Genomic DNA, 15,396 nt, shown 5'->3' on the forward strand with positions numbered 1-15,396 from the left:
CTTGAAAGTGCCACAGAACTCTCTTGGGGGGGGGGCTCCTTATCCATAAGGTTGTTAAAAGGGCTGTGCCAAGCCAGATCAATCATATCTTACCTCTCCTCACACACTTCTCAGACAATGGCCAAGACAGTCACAGAAACTACAAGAGACAGAGTGGTGGGATTTTCCATTCTCTGCCATCGACTCCCAGCTTCTGGCCATCTCAAAGGTACAGGGAATGTTTGTGTCTTACAGATGTCTTTTTCCCATTAATGAAAATGGCTGGGATGGCACTTTGCCACTTGGCACATTGAAAGCCCTTGGGCGATGATCCAGAGGCTCAGCGCCATGAGTCTCACTGTCTGGTACAAGATGGCTTGCATTTAGGCTTTGCCTCCTTTTGATAATTGGCAGGGATGGGGAGACCTTATCGTCTGCATTTCATAAATTCCAGTTGCTGGAAACCAGAGAAGGGGAGAGGGCTCTTGTGCTCCTGCTCTGCTCCCTGGTTTCCCTTTGGGCATCTGGGCCAATAGCCTGATTCTGCAGGCTATTCTTACATTTTATTTTTTTGCTGATGCAGTTTTTACTCATTTTCATCTTTGAACATGGTTGCACTGAGCTATATCCTTTACTTTAGAGCATATGACATGCAACAATTACAAAAATGAAACACTCAGATAAATATTTCTGAATATATTAACACAGTTGTATTGAAGTGTATTGAAGTTGTATTGAAGTTATTACAGATGTGAAATGATGCAAAGTAACACGGCTTAGATTGGGGACTCCGAGCATGCCAGATTGTGCTGCAAACTACGGGTACTGTTCTGCCATGTGCTTCACTATTTGTGTCATCAATAAAGTCACACTTTGTTGTTTAGTCGTGTCCAACTCTTCATGACCCCATGGACCAGAGCACGCCAGGCACTTCTGTCTTCCACTGCCTCCCGCAGTTTGGTCAAACTCATGCTGGTAGCTTCGACAACACTGTCCAACCATCTCATCCTCTGTCGTCCCCTTCTCCTTGTGCCCTCCATCTTTCCCAACATCAGGGTCTTTTCCAGGGAGTCTTCTCTTCTCATGAGGTGGCCAAAGCACCGGAGCCTCAGCTTCAGGATCTGTCGTTCCAGTGAGCACTCAGGGCTGATTTCCTTGAGAATGGATAGGTTTGATCTTCTTGCAGTCCATGGGACTCTCAAGAGTCTCCTCCAGCACCATAATTCAAAAGCATCAATTCTTCGGCGATCAGCCTTCTTTATGGTCCAGCTCTCACTTCCATACACCACTACTGGGAAAACCATAGCTTTAACTATACGGACCTTTGTTGGCAAGGTGATGTCTCTGCTCACACTAGACTGCATAAAAATTGCTCTACTTCTTTCGGCGTCTTTTGGGGGTCAGTTTTTTTCCAGGAACGCTGTTCGCCAAATTGCATTATAGCATTGATCCATCGTTGATCACTGCAACGATTTCCATCATGTCCCGGCAATAGTGGTTCTTGGAGCGGTTAACAGACGCGCTACGAGTTCTTAGACTAATCTTATACTCCTGCGTCTCCCGCGCAAAGGAAGCTGGATGCCTCCGTCTTGTTTTTGAGAGCCGCTCAGCCTCCCTCCGCACCGCGCAGGCGCTGCCGCAGCGAGTCCCGGTTCCCAGTGGGCGGAGGATAGGCGCTTGCTCGCTGCTTCCCTTGCATCCCACCCCCTCTGATGCTCTCAGCCAGGGCGCCTCCCCACGCAGCAGCCGCGGCAGGAGGAAAGCCGAGGAGAGAGGAGGGAGGGGGAAAAGAAGGAAAACACTTCTGCCTCCAGGCCCGCCTTTGCCCGGGAAACTGAAGCCGGCGCTGCGCCATCATCGGCCAACGAGCAAAGCTTCCCCAAGCGAGCGACTCTCCCTTTGCAGCAGCGGGCGCCTAGACGAGCCAGGATGGCCGTTCCCTTGACCGACAGCGAGAAAAGAAAGCAGATCAGCGTGCGGGGCATCGCCGGCCTGGGCGACGTGGCCGAGATCAGGAAGAGCTTCAACCGGCACCTGCATTTCACCCTGGTCAAGGACAGGAACGTGGCCACCCCGCGGGACTACTACTTCGCCTTGGCACACACGGTCCGCGATCACCTGGTGGGGCGCTGGATCCGGACCCAGCAGTATTACTATGAGAAGGATCCCAAGGTAAGGAGCTGCGGGGTTGCCTCCCCTCCAGCGCCGCCGCAGCTTGCTCTGCAGGCAGAAATGCACTGGATTTTCACCCTCTCCAAAAACCAGGCGCAGCCTCTCTTTCGCTTCCACCCGCGCGCTAACCGCGCAAATCTTTCCCCGTTTCGCAGAGCCGAAGGCAGGCCTTGCCGGCTCTGGAAATGCCCCCCTCTGCTGGCCGACGGTTGCCTGCGCGTGTGTTTTGCGTTTTTGCCCGCGCTGCTGCGCTTTCCTTGCAGGGAGATGGTGCGCCAAGAAGCCGCTGGAGCGCGGCGCGGAGAAGGAATCCCATTTCCCATAGGCAGCGAAGCGGGAGTCTAGCAAATGAGCGCAGGGCCCGTCGCAAAGTCCAGGTCCGCATTGCAATCAATGGGAGATCTCTCTCTTCCACCCCGTGTGTGTGTGTGTGTGTGTGTGTGTGTGTGTGTGTGTGTGTGTGTAGCAGCCTTGGATTTGCGGCAGCGGATCTGCAACCATAGTGGTGTCGACTTTAGCCAGTGTGATGGATGTCTCTTTGGAAAAGGAGGGGTATTTCTAGGCAGCAAAACGCACCGAAATTAAGGGCGCAGCGAAAGAAGATGCTGCCTGTTCATTAAGGGAGGGGACCGTTTCGTTTTCTGGCCCCGGAGGCTTCAAAGCTTTCCTTCCTCCTGGTCCTCAATCCTATACTGAGCAGCATTACATGGGGAGATCCCTTCTGCTGAGTCAGACCTTTGGTCCATCTGGCTCAGCATCTCCTCTGAGTGGCAAGCGGCTTTCCAGGATTCAGCTAGATAGAGGCTTTTCCTGCCCTACATAGAGATGCTGGGGATTGAGCTGTAGGCAAAGGAGATGCTCTGTTGCTTGTGTTACCTAGTCTTGCTCTGATAAAAACAGGAAATTCAGATCCCGTTCTGATAAGAGATGATGAGCTCGTTTGGGGGCTGTACTACTTCATAATCTAGACAGATATTATTGAATGCTTTCCCCCCACCCTGATGGCGAGGACAACAGCAACACTGTGCATGGGAAACTAGCGGCTGAACATGCAGTTTATACAGGTCTTCTCAGAAGTAAACTCCCCAGAGTGCAATGGGATTTATTTCTAGGCAAGTGTGTATAGGACTGCAGCCTAAGCTCCTTGCTTTGTGCTGCCTTTCTGTGTGGAGGTGGGGACCCTCTTGTTTGGGCGAGAATTGCATTCTGGAGTGGTGCCAACCAGACACAGGTTCACCGTGTCCTTGAGAAATAAGCCTATATGATCAAGAGTTAGGAACATAAGGAGCTGCCTTATATCATGTCAGAACATTGCTCCATCTAGCTCAGTAATATTGTCGACACAGGGGTTTCAGCCCTAGCTGGAGATGTCGGCCATTGAACCCGGAGTTCATTGAATCTGCATGTAAAGCAGATTGACTGCCACTGAACTGCAGCCCTTCTTCAGAACACTATCATTATCATGTGTAATGCTTGTTGCGTCAACAACCCCTTCCTTTTTGCAAGTTTTCCTATGTCCTGGGCAGCAGCCAACAACAATCTGAAAGCTCTTGGTTGTGTAGGTGATATCAACCAGCTCACAAGAGCTGCTAAACTGCCTCTGTCTGGGCTCACAAGTAATGCTAAACAATAGTTTAGCTATCAAACCATAGCCAATAACTGATACTTAAAGCTCTCGGCTCCGTTTGCATGTCACACAACTACTTAGTTGGCACACATTTGTCTTGGGATATGCCAGCCCATGGTTTATTAACTATGATTTATTTAAGCTAAAACGGAGCCATAGTTACCAGTAGGGGGGGGGTGTTCTAGCCAGGGGTTTTTCCCCCAGGTGAAGCCTCCAGAGGGGTGCTATTGAGGCTCCCAGCCTGTGTGTGCCAAACTGGGTCTTTGACCCAGGTGAAATAAAGCCTGGTTTCACCCCGGCTAAAGGCTAAACCACAGTTTAGGCTTCTAAGGCTTCATTCAACCAGGGATGGGGGAACCTCACACCTGCAGGCCATCCAGCAACTGGTATTCTGTGGAGGCAGAGAATAGCGTTTTCAGAACTTCTGTGTTTTTTGCTCTACTGAGCCGACATACGTTTTGTTGTTCCTGGCTTTATGAATATATGCATGTGTGTGTTTTTGAGCTGTGAGTGGTTTCATTCTGCTCATTTTTATAGCTCTTGTTGATTCTTCTCAAAAGGCTTTTGTCTTTTATTGCTAACCACCCAAAGGACTTTGTTTTAACTGGGTGGCATCCAAATGATGTTAAGAAACAAAGAAGGAGTTCCCTCATAGTCCTGCATCTTAGGGTCGTTCAGAATCGTCAGTGATCGAGGGAAGTCATTTGAAGCTGACAAAAGCGATGAAGGGCAAAGCTGTGGCAGGTAGGAAACATCCAGGCAGGTTATAACCAAGGGACCCGTTATTTTGTGTTGGTCCACAGAGTCTAGAAATCAAAGGCATGCTACTTCTAGCGTGAAACAGAACTTCATTGTCAGCCATAGGTTCAAGTGTCCTTTGTGAATTTTGTCACATCTACATCGCTCATTTAAAGCTCTCTTGTGCCACTTTAACAGTCATGGCTTCCCACAAATAAACCTAGGAACTTATTTGTTAAAAGTGCTGGGAATTGTAGCTCTGGGGAAGATCTCCTACCAGCTTTCAGCGCCCTTAACCAGTGATTCTTTGGGAGATGCCATGGCTCTTGAAAGAGATAGGAGATGTAAGGATATGACCAGAATCTCTCTCTTCTTTCCCCCCCTGAAACGATCTCTGATGAAAATGTCTTCATTGGTCCCGAGCTTTCCAGGGCAGCCATTTTGTTTCTTGAGGTGACCCTGAGTTCCAGTGTTCCGAGAAATAATAATTTTGCTCGTGTCACCCTTTCCACACAGCTAGTTTTTATTGCCCTTTTCTCTGCCTTCTCCAGCTCTGCATTAATGGGAACATAATTCGTTGTTTGACAAGCCACCACCGCAGTCTCTGACATCCTTCAGCAACAGGCAATTCCAGAACGACAGGAATAAAATTAGGTTCCAGTCACGACATCTCTAGCAAAATGAACCTCGTGCAGATCAGCAAATGGCACATATACCCACCCCCAAGTCAAGGTGCATAACACCCAAAGCCAACCAAAGTTATTTTGGAACCTGAGGCAGAAAACCCCACAGATATATGCCTCCTCTGTCACATGGCAAGAAGTACTTACCTTTCAGGTTTTGAACCAGAGGGTATTTATTCCAGAAGCACTACAAGACCACTTTAAGCAGACATGGCTTCCCCACAAATAATCCTAGGAACTGTAGTTTGTGAAGGGTGACTAGAGTTGCTAGGAGACCCCTGTTCCCCTCACAGAGCTACAATTATCAGAGTGGTTTCTGGCCAAGGATTTCAGACAAAGGATGCCATTTTATCTATGGCTTCATTCTCCAAAGATGTCTCTTAAGTGGTTATTAAAATATCCCCAAAAATACCAGGGGGGTGGGAAATCCACATTTTTACTGCAGCACAGAGAGATTAGATAAGATCCTCTTAAACATCAGTGTAAATCCAAAGTAACTCATGCATGAGGACTATATTAACTACTGGCAGACCAAAATACAACAGAGGCAACCTTCCTCACCTCACAGACATCCAAGCATTCATTTATAGGTAGCCTCAGCACTCTCATCTCTGCTGCTATCTTAGTGACTTAAGCTCACTATGTGATAAAGAGCGAGGCCTCCAATTGCCCATCTTTGATGAAGGCTAACTTAGCATCTGTGGGGTTTTGTGGCCTCTCACCTTCATGTCTTCCTGTCATGTACCTTGCTCAGAGCTCTGAGTTTCGGAGTGGCATCTGCTGTCCACAGACCATAGCAGAACAGAGTCCTAAGTAGTCATGGAAACCGTTGCAGCTTTCCTAGCACGCTCCATTTAAGCACGGTCCGTGTACAGCCTGATCCTAGGGATGTTTGCACAAGAAAATACCTGGGGTTACCAGCTGATCAGAAGGAAAAAGACAGAACAGAACATCCTGGCCTGCACCTGAAATCAACAAGTGAGGCTTTTTGAGCTGTACATCAGGGATGGGAAATGTCAGACCCAGGGACCCTCCAAGTTTCTCTCTCTGGCCTTTGCGTCTCTCGTCACACCACAGCCCCCTCCCCAAAGCTGAACCCTCTCACCCCAGGCCTCAGTCCAGCCCTCCATCACACCCTCCTTTTTGCCTGGCTGGGATTTATCATTGAACTCTGATAATGCCTCTTGTGTGCCCGGATAGAGGATAATGGAATGGGTAAGAGAGGGGGGATAGAACAGGGGCCACCAACCTGGCACAATTGAGTCTTTCATGGGCACCCTCAGCCAGGGTCCCCAGGCTAAATGCTTTCTTTCTCTCTCTTTTTTAAAAGTAAGTCTCTAGTCTTCCTAGAAAAAAAGTTATGAAGCAAAAGGTACAGGTACCCTTCTAAGTGATTTACTGTATATGAAATGACCCCAGGAAAGTAGGTATAGGGTTGTAGCCGCTGGCTAGGCTTTGCTTTAGGGGTAAAAACAGAGGTCTTGTGCCTTTAACGGCTGTGTGGCAGGCAGAAATTCAACAGGCTAGGCCTTTTCTAGTATGGAAATGCCATGGCGGAAAAAACTGCACCTGTTCACATTCTTTGCAGGCATTTTACACGCGTGGACACTGATTTATTTTTGCACCCTCCACTTGTAAAAAAGGATACAACTTTGCATGTCAGGAAGCATATGCAGATTTTGCAAGTGGGGCAGAGAGCTCAATCCACATGGGCCCAGAAAACCCTCTTGGTATCCCTGAATATGTGTGTGCATGAGAGAGACAGAGAGAGATCTGAGGGAGAGGGAGAGGGGTTGGGGTGGGATGTATCACCTTGTATATTTTTCCTTGTCCTCAGGAATGCTCTCTGTTGTTAGATAGCACCAGGATCTTTGTGTGAAAGATTGATTTCCACAACTGGGACTAGCAGGACATGGCAGCCATTTTGTAATATGCCATGCCCCCATGGCAGCCATTTTGTGGGAGGTACCTACAGCACTCTCTTAAAACATGCCCACTGGTCCAGAAAGTTAGGTTGGTAACTCTTTGTGTAGAAAACAACCGGCTGTACAAAGAGGAGGGGAAATATTTGTTGCCCTGCCCGTTTCCACCCCCTCTGCCCACCACTGAAATGTGGCCCCTGGGAGGTTGCCCAGAAGGGAATCTGGCCCTCTGGGTGAAAAAAGGTTCCCCAACTGCTGTATTGATCATCTGCAAATGGGTGCAGACTGAACTGCTTTCCACAGGCTGGTTCAAAGGTTGACAAAACTCCTGAGTAACAGTGCAGTCCTAGCCATCTCTCCAGGAGAGAGGAGAATTAAATGGGACTTACTCCCAGGTAAGTGGGGCTAGGGTTGCAGCTTTAGAAACATAATTTGGTACCATTATCAGTCTCCGTGGCTCAGTGGCAGAACATCTCTTTGTATGCAGAAGGTCTCATTTGCCTCCATCTCCGGGAAGGGCTGAGAGAGATTTCCTGCCACTCAGCATAGGCAAAGCTGAGTTAGATGGACTCCGTATAAGGGAGCTTTCTGTGCTGTGCTTGAAATCTGTCTGACATATATGGATCACAAAGTCTACAGTGAAAAAATTGTCTTAATCTGCTACCCTGCAGGGAGTTCTTTTGAGTTGAGCAATTCAGGCCATCGTTGTTGTTTGCACACAACAGAGAATAAAACAACAAATGGATGGATGAATCCTTTCGTCTGAGGTATACAAAGGACCTATGACAGCCTGGTCCCTGGGCGTCCTGGATCAATTTCCTATTTGTGCCATTGGATACCATCTGGCAGACCTAAACAGCACTGCAAAAACTGAAGTCATCATGGTAGCTCTACCCTTGCAGAAAGAGGCCAGATTTGTCAGTTGAAATAATCTGGAATTTACGGCTGGGAGGTTTTCGAACCGCATTCTAGAAAAACACTGGATTTCACTGGCAGAGCCATAGCTCTATGGTAGAGCATCTACATTTGCAGGCAGAAGTTCCCACATTCATTCCCCAAGTAGGGATTAGGGATAAATTCCTGCCTGAAATCCTGGCATTGCTGCTGCCAGCCAGTGTAAGCAATACTGAGCTTGACTGACCCAAGCTCTGGTTCAGTGTAAGCAGCTTCCTATGTTCCTAGATTTTCAAGGGGTCCTTGTTGAGCTGATCAGGAATGGTAAATTAGTTTCGTACTTGCTGCCTGTTAATCTTCCTCTGCAATACGCACCCAGGAGGGAATGTCTGGCTGTACTCCAAAGTGCACACTTGGTTCATACACAAAACGTTTTGCTGCCTGAGGCAAAGGACAAGACGGCGACTCCTCTCCAATCCACATACCAAACCTGGACAGGACTGGTAGCTGAATGACTGGGACCTGGAAGATCAAGGTTCGAGTCCCCACTCAGTCATGAAGCTCGCTGAGTGTCCTTGAGTCAGTCACTGTTTCTCAGCCTAGTCCTGCCTCCCAGGGTTGTTGGGAGGATAAAATGGAAAGCGGTAGAACCATGCATGAGCTCCATAGGGCAAATGTGGAATATAAATATAATAATAATAACATTGGGGGAGGGTAGTTTGCTGCACCTTATCTGAGGCAGCAAGGCAACTAAGGGCCCCCATGAGAGGCTATGCAACACCAGAGCAGATTGCTTGGGATGTTCAAGAGAAACAGTTGGAGTCAGCTGCTGCTTGAGGACCATCTTAAGCATTTTCGGCGCCAGGGTGCAAAGGTCTCCCTGGCGCGCCCCCCGGTTGCCCAAAGTTGTTGACCTTTTTTTAAGGCGGGCCGGCAACGCATGGCAAAGCTAGCCTCAGCAGCAACAGAGGAGCCCCAAGGCGCTGGCGGCAGTAGAGCAAGGCTGGGCCAGGCGCCTGGGGAGGGGTGGGCAAGCAGAGCCCAGTGCAACAACAGTCGAGCCCGAGGCGGCTGCTAAGCAAAGCCAGGCACCACCTCGTGTGAGCAGCATGTGGTGGGCGGGCCTTTCGACGAAGAGGGCGCTCCGGTGGGCTCTGCTCCGCTCGGCAGCAGCTGTCAGCTCTTCCCAATCCCCAGACTCCAAATCTCGGCCCCGGACTCTTGGCCCGGCGGCCGGGTGCCCCGCACCCCTAGCGCCTATGGGTAAGACAGCCCTGGGTGGTACCTTGCATCCCTAATGGTAGGGCCGGCCCTGTTTCTATATAACGCCGTGGCCAGAGACAATGTAAGCAGTCGGCATTCTTGGGCAACTCCTGAGGAACCTGCCGCTGCAATCCACCCCCTTTTCTGGTGCTCCTCTGATGTCTGCCTGGCAGCTACCATTGTAGTTACCCACAATGCCCTGCTGTAATACCATAGTGCCAAACTTTTCCTCAGGTAGGCCCCAACTGTCCCATGCACCCAGAAAAATAAATAGGAGGAGGAGAGGGTTTGCCTGCCCTCATGAGGGAATCCCCACTAGCGGGCCTTGTGCTGAGGCGCCCATTGGAGAATGTGCACTGGCCCTGGCCGTATTAGTAGTGCCCAACAGGACAAATTAGGCCCCATCTGCATTATACATTTAAAGCCGCATCATGCCACTTGATAGAGTCATGGCTTCCTCCAAAGAATCCTGGGAAGGGTGGTTTGTTAAGGGTGCTGAAAGTTACTAGGAACTACAGTTCCCAGAGTTCATTTGGAAGAGAGATTGACTGTCAAAGTACTCTGGGAATTGTAGTTCTCTAGGGCCTAGGTTTCCTGTGTTAACTGAGTGTTTACTGTAGAATGCACCTTCAAATCATGTACCATTGTTCCCTCTTTACTCACACACCCCCTGCCAATAAAGATTTACACCAGTTTAGGTCCCATTATGCAGCTGTCTTTTTATAAAAACAGAAGGCAAGCTCTGCTGGAACAGGTACAAATTCTGTCTAATCCTGCATCCTGCTCCTCACGGTCACCAAACAGATGCATTTCCTGTAGCAGGAAACACTTGTTTAAAAAGTTAAAAATCCTTGTGTTCTGCAGCTGTTTTTAGATTGCTAATATAGATGGTGTTTACAACTGCCTGGTACTTTTTGAAAGTATTATACTGAGGCTTAATATCACTTGGTATCAACGGGCCACTCTCGGCTAATTGGCTCTAAAAGGTTGTTTTGAGGCAAAGAGCCACTGCAGTTTTAAGGAAGTTTTTTCCTCTGTGTGGTTGGTTAAATGTCTCCTTGCTGTGTACAAGGTCTGAAGATAGACAAAAACCTCTTTGTTTACTTCTCAAATTACACGCTGTGTTTGTTCAGTTTTGCTCAGTGAAGTGTTGCCAAGATCTTTTTGCCTTCTGGACTCCGTCTGTGTCATGCAAATGACTTTGCTAATGCGGAAGATTGCAAGACTAGCCCAAGGTCACCTAATGAGCTTCATGGCTGAGTGGAGATTTGAACCAAGGTCTCTGCAGCCCTGGTCCGATACTCACACCACCATACGCAAGTCACCTCTTGACATTATAATCATTTTGGGGATGAATAATTTGATTTTATTTAAATAAGAAAGTGATAAAACATGCATGTGCAATCTCCCCTTTAGCAAGGAACAGATAGTTTTTAAATGTGTATACTTATGTGTCATTAAGGGATGCGGGTGGCGCTGTGGGTAAAACCTCAGTGCCTAGGGCTTGCCGATCGCATGGTCGGCGGTTCGAATCCCCGCGGCGGGGTGCGCTCCTGTCGTTCGGTCCCAGCTCTTGCCCACCTAGCAGTTCAAAAGCACTCTTAAGTGCAAGTAGATAAATAGGTACCGCTTTATAGCGGGAAGGTAAACGGCGTTTCCGTGTGCTGCGCTGGTGCTGGTTCGCCAGCTGCAGCTTCGTCACGCTGGCCACGTGACCCAGAAGTGTCTTCGGACGGCACCAGCTCACGGCCTCTAGAGCGAGATGAGCACGCAACCCTAGAGTCGGACACGACTGGCCCGGTCGGGCAGGGGTACCTCTACCTTTACCTTTTTATGTGTCATTGGGAGTCCATTCTTTGGGGGAAGCCATCCATCATGGATGCTTTAGTTGAGATTCCTGCATTCCAGGGGGTTGGACTAGATGACCCTCAGGGTCCCTTCTAACTCTACAATTCTACGATTCTATGAATCTAGAACCTGTGGCCCCCCAGCTGCTGTTGGACACTATTCCATCAGCAGAATCATTGCTTGGGGATGATGGGTGTTGTAGAGCAATGATCTCTGGAGGGCCACAGATTACTCATTCCTGACTCAAGTTGTTCATTTAACTATCAAATGGAAAAGAGTTATGTTGCGGGGGGGGGGGAGGCTGTGATGCCTATTTTCAGGAACAATTCCTCCTGCAATTTTCCAAGTAGACGAGAGTCTGCTAAAAGTAAATCCATTTTTCTCCTTTATGCAAATGTTAGAGAGGCACTTAACATTATCTACATGGATTCAGCAGAACAGTGCTATTAATATTTTTGGAGCTGGCAACTGGTTATCTCAAGGGAACAAATATGCTTCACCATTCCTCTCACAGGAGTATTGCCAGGAAAAGAACTTAAGAAAGGGTGTCCAACCGCATTCTTTTTCCAAAAAGTTCTGTAGAAGTGTCAGAGTGCAGGGAAACATACAGCAAATGTGTGAGGAAGAAGAAAGCCCCTTAGTTTTCAGAATAATAAAAACCAATCCATTAAAAGAAAAATGATCTGGAAAGTTTCCAAGAGAGATCTTGTCTAGCTCTCTGTGGTAGGGTGAGGGTCTGGACCATGGAAGGACTACTTAAGATTAGGGATGGGCAACCTGTGGCCCGCCATTTGTTGTTGGACTCCAATTCCCATGAGCTCCAGACAGCATGGCCAGTGGTCAGGGGTTATGGGACCTGTAGTCCAGCAACAACAACCTCTGGCAGGCCACAGTTTCTCCACCCTTGGCTTAAGTGGTCTATCTTGCCAAACCAGTCTGGCTTTGTTACATAAAGTAGCAACCAAATACCCTTCTTTTTGTTAAATCTCCTGCAGCTGGACTTTTCTGGAAGGAAAGAGCCATTCGGGAACTTAGCTCTCTTCCTCCCTGTGGGTGATGATGCCATGAGCTTCCTTTTATGAGGAAGCAAGTTTAGATTTAGGAGAGAGCCTAATAGAAGGGTTGAAAGTTGTACGATGCGCTAGGACAGGGGAGGCAACCTAAGGCCCGGGGGCTGGATGCGGCCCAATTGCCTTCTCAATCCTGCCCGTGGACAGTCTGGGAACCAGCGTGTTTTTACATGAGTAGAATGTGTCCTTTTATTTAAAATGCATCTCTGGGTTATTTGTGGGGCATAGGAATTCATTCATTACCCCTCCCCCCAAATATATATAATCTGGCCCCCCACAAGGTCTGAGGAATGGTGGACTGGCCCACGGCTGAAAAAGGTTGCTGACCCCTGCGCTAGGACCTCTGAAGGACCTGGGTGCCTCCTCCAACCAGTAGAAACCTAATGGGGGAGCAGGATCAACTGGAGTGTTAATACTGTGAAGATTTAATTATGCTTAGTCTGTGTCATGGTTACTGGCCTGAATCTTCACCTGGCTCAGAGCTAACCTCAGAAAGGGAGGAGACATTGTCTTGGAGAATGGTTGTCCCATGCTCCAGGACTGTCAAGGCCAGAGGGTGTGGCTTTGCCCAACTTCTCAGACCCAGAGGGCATGCCCCAATGCAGCCCTCACTGCATCCATGTTATAGGAACCAGATGCTGCACAACCAGGCAAGTGTCCCTTTAACAGAGAGCTCCTCAGAGGGAATGGAATTAACAGTAGATCCGGATCAGCCAACAACCTTCAGAAGCCCTCAACATGCCGCTAAGACAACAGCTCTCCTTAGGTGAGTTCCAACTAGAACTTGCTACAGAGAGCTGTCCAGGGTCCTGACGGATTGTGCTCTACCTTATCTGTTGTGATTGGGGAGAACCTCCCTTCACTCTTCTCTATAGATCTTGGCTTTGATCTCTTGGATGTGGCTCTGCTCTTCCAGATGTTACCCTATTCTTAGAGTGATTCACTGCATCACCCAGCCCTCCCTGGGGCCCTTGAGCCAAACTAGGTCACAGCAGCCTGTATATATCAGCAGAGGATTCTTCCCCCACTATTTTTTGGTCCAGTCACCCTCCCACCAACGTTCCAGGTCTGTATGTTGCATTTATGGCAAGATGGAACAACAGGAAGAAGGCATGTTGGAAAGAAGGAGACTCATGGCAACCAGTGCTAGGAAACGGTCGCTAGGGGAGAGGGAAGGTGGTTGGAAAAGGACGGGAAGGGAGGAGAACAGTTCAAGGTGATTATTTTGGGGAGAAATGAAAGGGCAGGGAGAGCCCTATCAGCTTTGAAACTGGATGAGGAACCTGTGGTTTCATAAGTCACACAGTCTGCTGGAAATTCTTGGTTTGCTGCCTAGCAACCACAGGGCCTATGTCTTGATCTCTCAAAAGAGGGCCTTCCTCAGGATCAGCCATCTCAGACACTACAGTCAGCAGGAGAGGCCCTCTGAATACATGACCCATGACAGGGCCTTCTTGGTGGTGGTTGCCTATTTGTGGAATGCCCTCCTTGGTGAGGTGCACCTGTCTCCCCTGTTACTAGCATCCACGAGGAATTTAAAAGCATACCCAGGCATTTGATGGCTCAAAGATACAGGCCCTGTAGCTGAGGATAATCACACAGCCTGTGATAATCTGCCTCGAGACGGTTAACAGAATAAAGTGGGTTAACAATATTTTGTTTTTAAATGGAACGGACTGCCACTTAGATCAACTACAAAGCCGGATTCAAGATCACTGGAGCAAGAACAAGCCTTTGTTCCTGCTGTTCCCCCAAACCTGTCTGTTCAAGTGAAGGATGACTCATCTTCACCCTTCTATTCTTTCACTCAGCTCTTTCACCTTGGACAATGAGGTTTGCCTCTCTTGGCTTCAATCGGCTTTGCAATCAAACACTATTACAGCTCCCCGGACCTTTATTTAAGTACAAGGTGGCGTCAATATTGTTGCAATGCCAGGCCTTTCTCAAAAATCGCAAAAATGCTTTGGGGGAAAGTAAACGTACACATTCATGCACACACTAGTGTGAGCGAAGGCTTGTTCTGTTGCAACATGCTTTTGCGTTAGTTCATAGAATTGTCACCTAGTCCAATCCCTTGGACTGCAACTGTCAGCAGCCAGTTTGTGCCAATCGTGAGGGACAGAACCATGGCAGGGGGGCAGAAGCATGAAGTTCAGGCCCCAGTTCATCTTTAAAAGCCATGGGAAAACCCTCACTACTGTGTTGTGCATTAGGAATTCAAGAGGTTGTTGGCCACCCTGCCAGATCCACATTCCTCCTGTCGATGCTTCAGCAACGGTGAAGATTTTGGGGGACATGGGGCCAAATTCCAACCTTGGAGCAAGAGGGCGAGTTGCCCCCTTTCAGTGTTGTTTGGATGTTCTCTCTGGACCCTACGCTCCACTTGGGGGCTTTCTGGAGGCACCTGGTTGTTCTCTGCATGGGAACAGGACGTTCCTACTAGCTGATGCTTTGGGCTGAGCTAAATAGGGCTTCTCTTACGTTCTGATAGGGAAGAACCCACAATCCATTTCCTTCGGAACAGTCCTATTAAAATCATAAGCATTGCTGCAGAACTAGTGGAGCGTGGGTTCTGTGGTCATTTATCTTTTTTAAAGCAACTTACGCTGAAGTTTCTTAAAGAGACCTACATGGTACAAAACTTTAATGCATGCACTTTGGCTCTGGGCAGTGTACTCATTTCCTGACCTGAGACAAACCAGACCTCTCGGTAATAGTTCTAAATCCTCTTTTGTGTCTGGAGTCTCCCATTACTTCAGACTTGGTCTGCTGCTGCTCAGTGTACAAAGGGGCCAACAAACGTGGCCATCACAACAGAATTGCAGAGGATCATCTAGTCCAACTCTCCCTGCAATGCAAGGAATCTTTTTGCCCAGTGTGGGACTTGAACCCTTGACCCTGAGATTAAGAGTCTCAGGGCTCTACCAACATCACAGTTGACTGATTGATTTTACAATGGCAGTGCCTAGGCTTCAAGGGAGAAATGTGCCATTTGCTACTATCTCTGCCGCTCAGTAGTTTATCAGCAACGGTATCCAAATAAACCTTACAGTAGGATTTTCATCAGAGTATATTTGTGTGATTTGGACTATTTAGCTTACGTACTTGCCCACTGTTTCCTCCACGAACAAGCTGTATATACAGAGACAGGCACTGACCGCCATTGGCACTCCAAGACAGCCTTTCCAATATGGTGCCCT

At 48.5% G+C, this 15,396-nt stretch overlaps 1 protein-coding gene across 2 annotated transcripts in view; it reads left to right on the forward strand.

Annotated features, from left to right (window-relative positions):
* Window positions 1–1,637: 1,637 nt before the first annotated feature.
* The window catches only part of PYGB (glycogen phosphorylase B), a 42,860-nt gene continuing 29,101 nt past the window's right edge, over window positions 1,638–15,396 (forward strand). For both annotated transcript variants that reach the window (XR_014166239.1, XM_081903884.1), the window contains exon 1: window positions 1,638–2,151. Coding sequence is in view for 1 of the 2 variants with exons in the window: in XM_081903884.1 (XP_081760010.1) it covers window positions 1,909–2,151 (243 nt within the window). In the remaining variant the exon portion in view is untranslated. The remainder of the gene's footprint in view (window positions 2,152–15,396) is intronic.

Source organism: Podarcis melisellensis (genome assembly GCF_964234715.1).
Source record: "Podarcis melisellensis genome assembly, chromosome: 3".
Taxonomy (NCBI): domain Eukaryota; kingdom Metazoa; phylum Chordata; class Lepidosauria; order Squamata; family Lacertidae; genus Podarcis; species Podarcis melisellensis.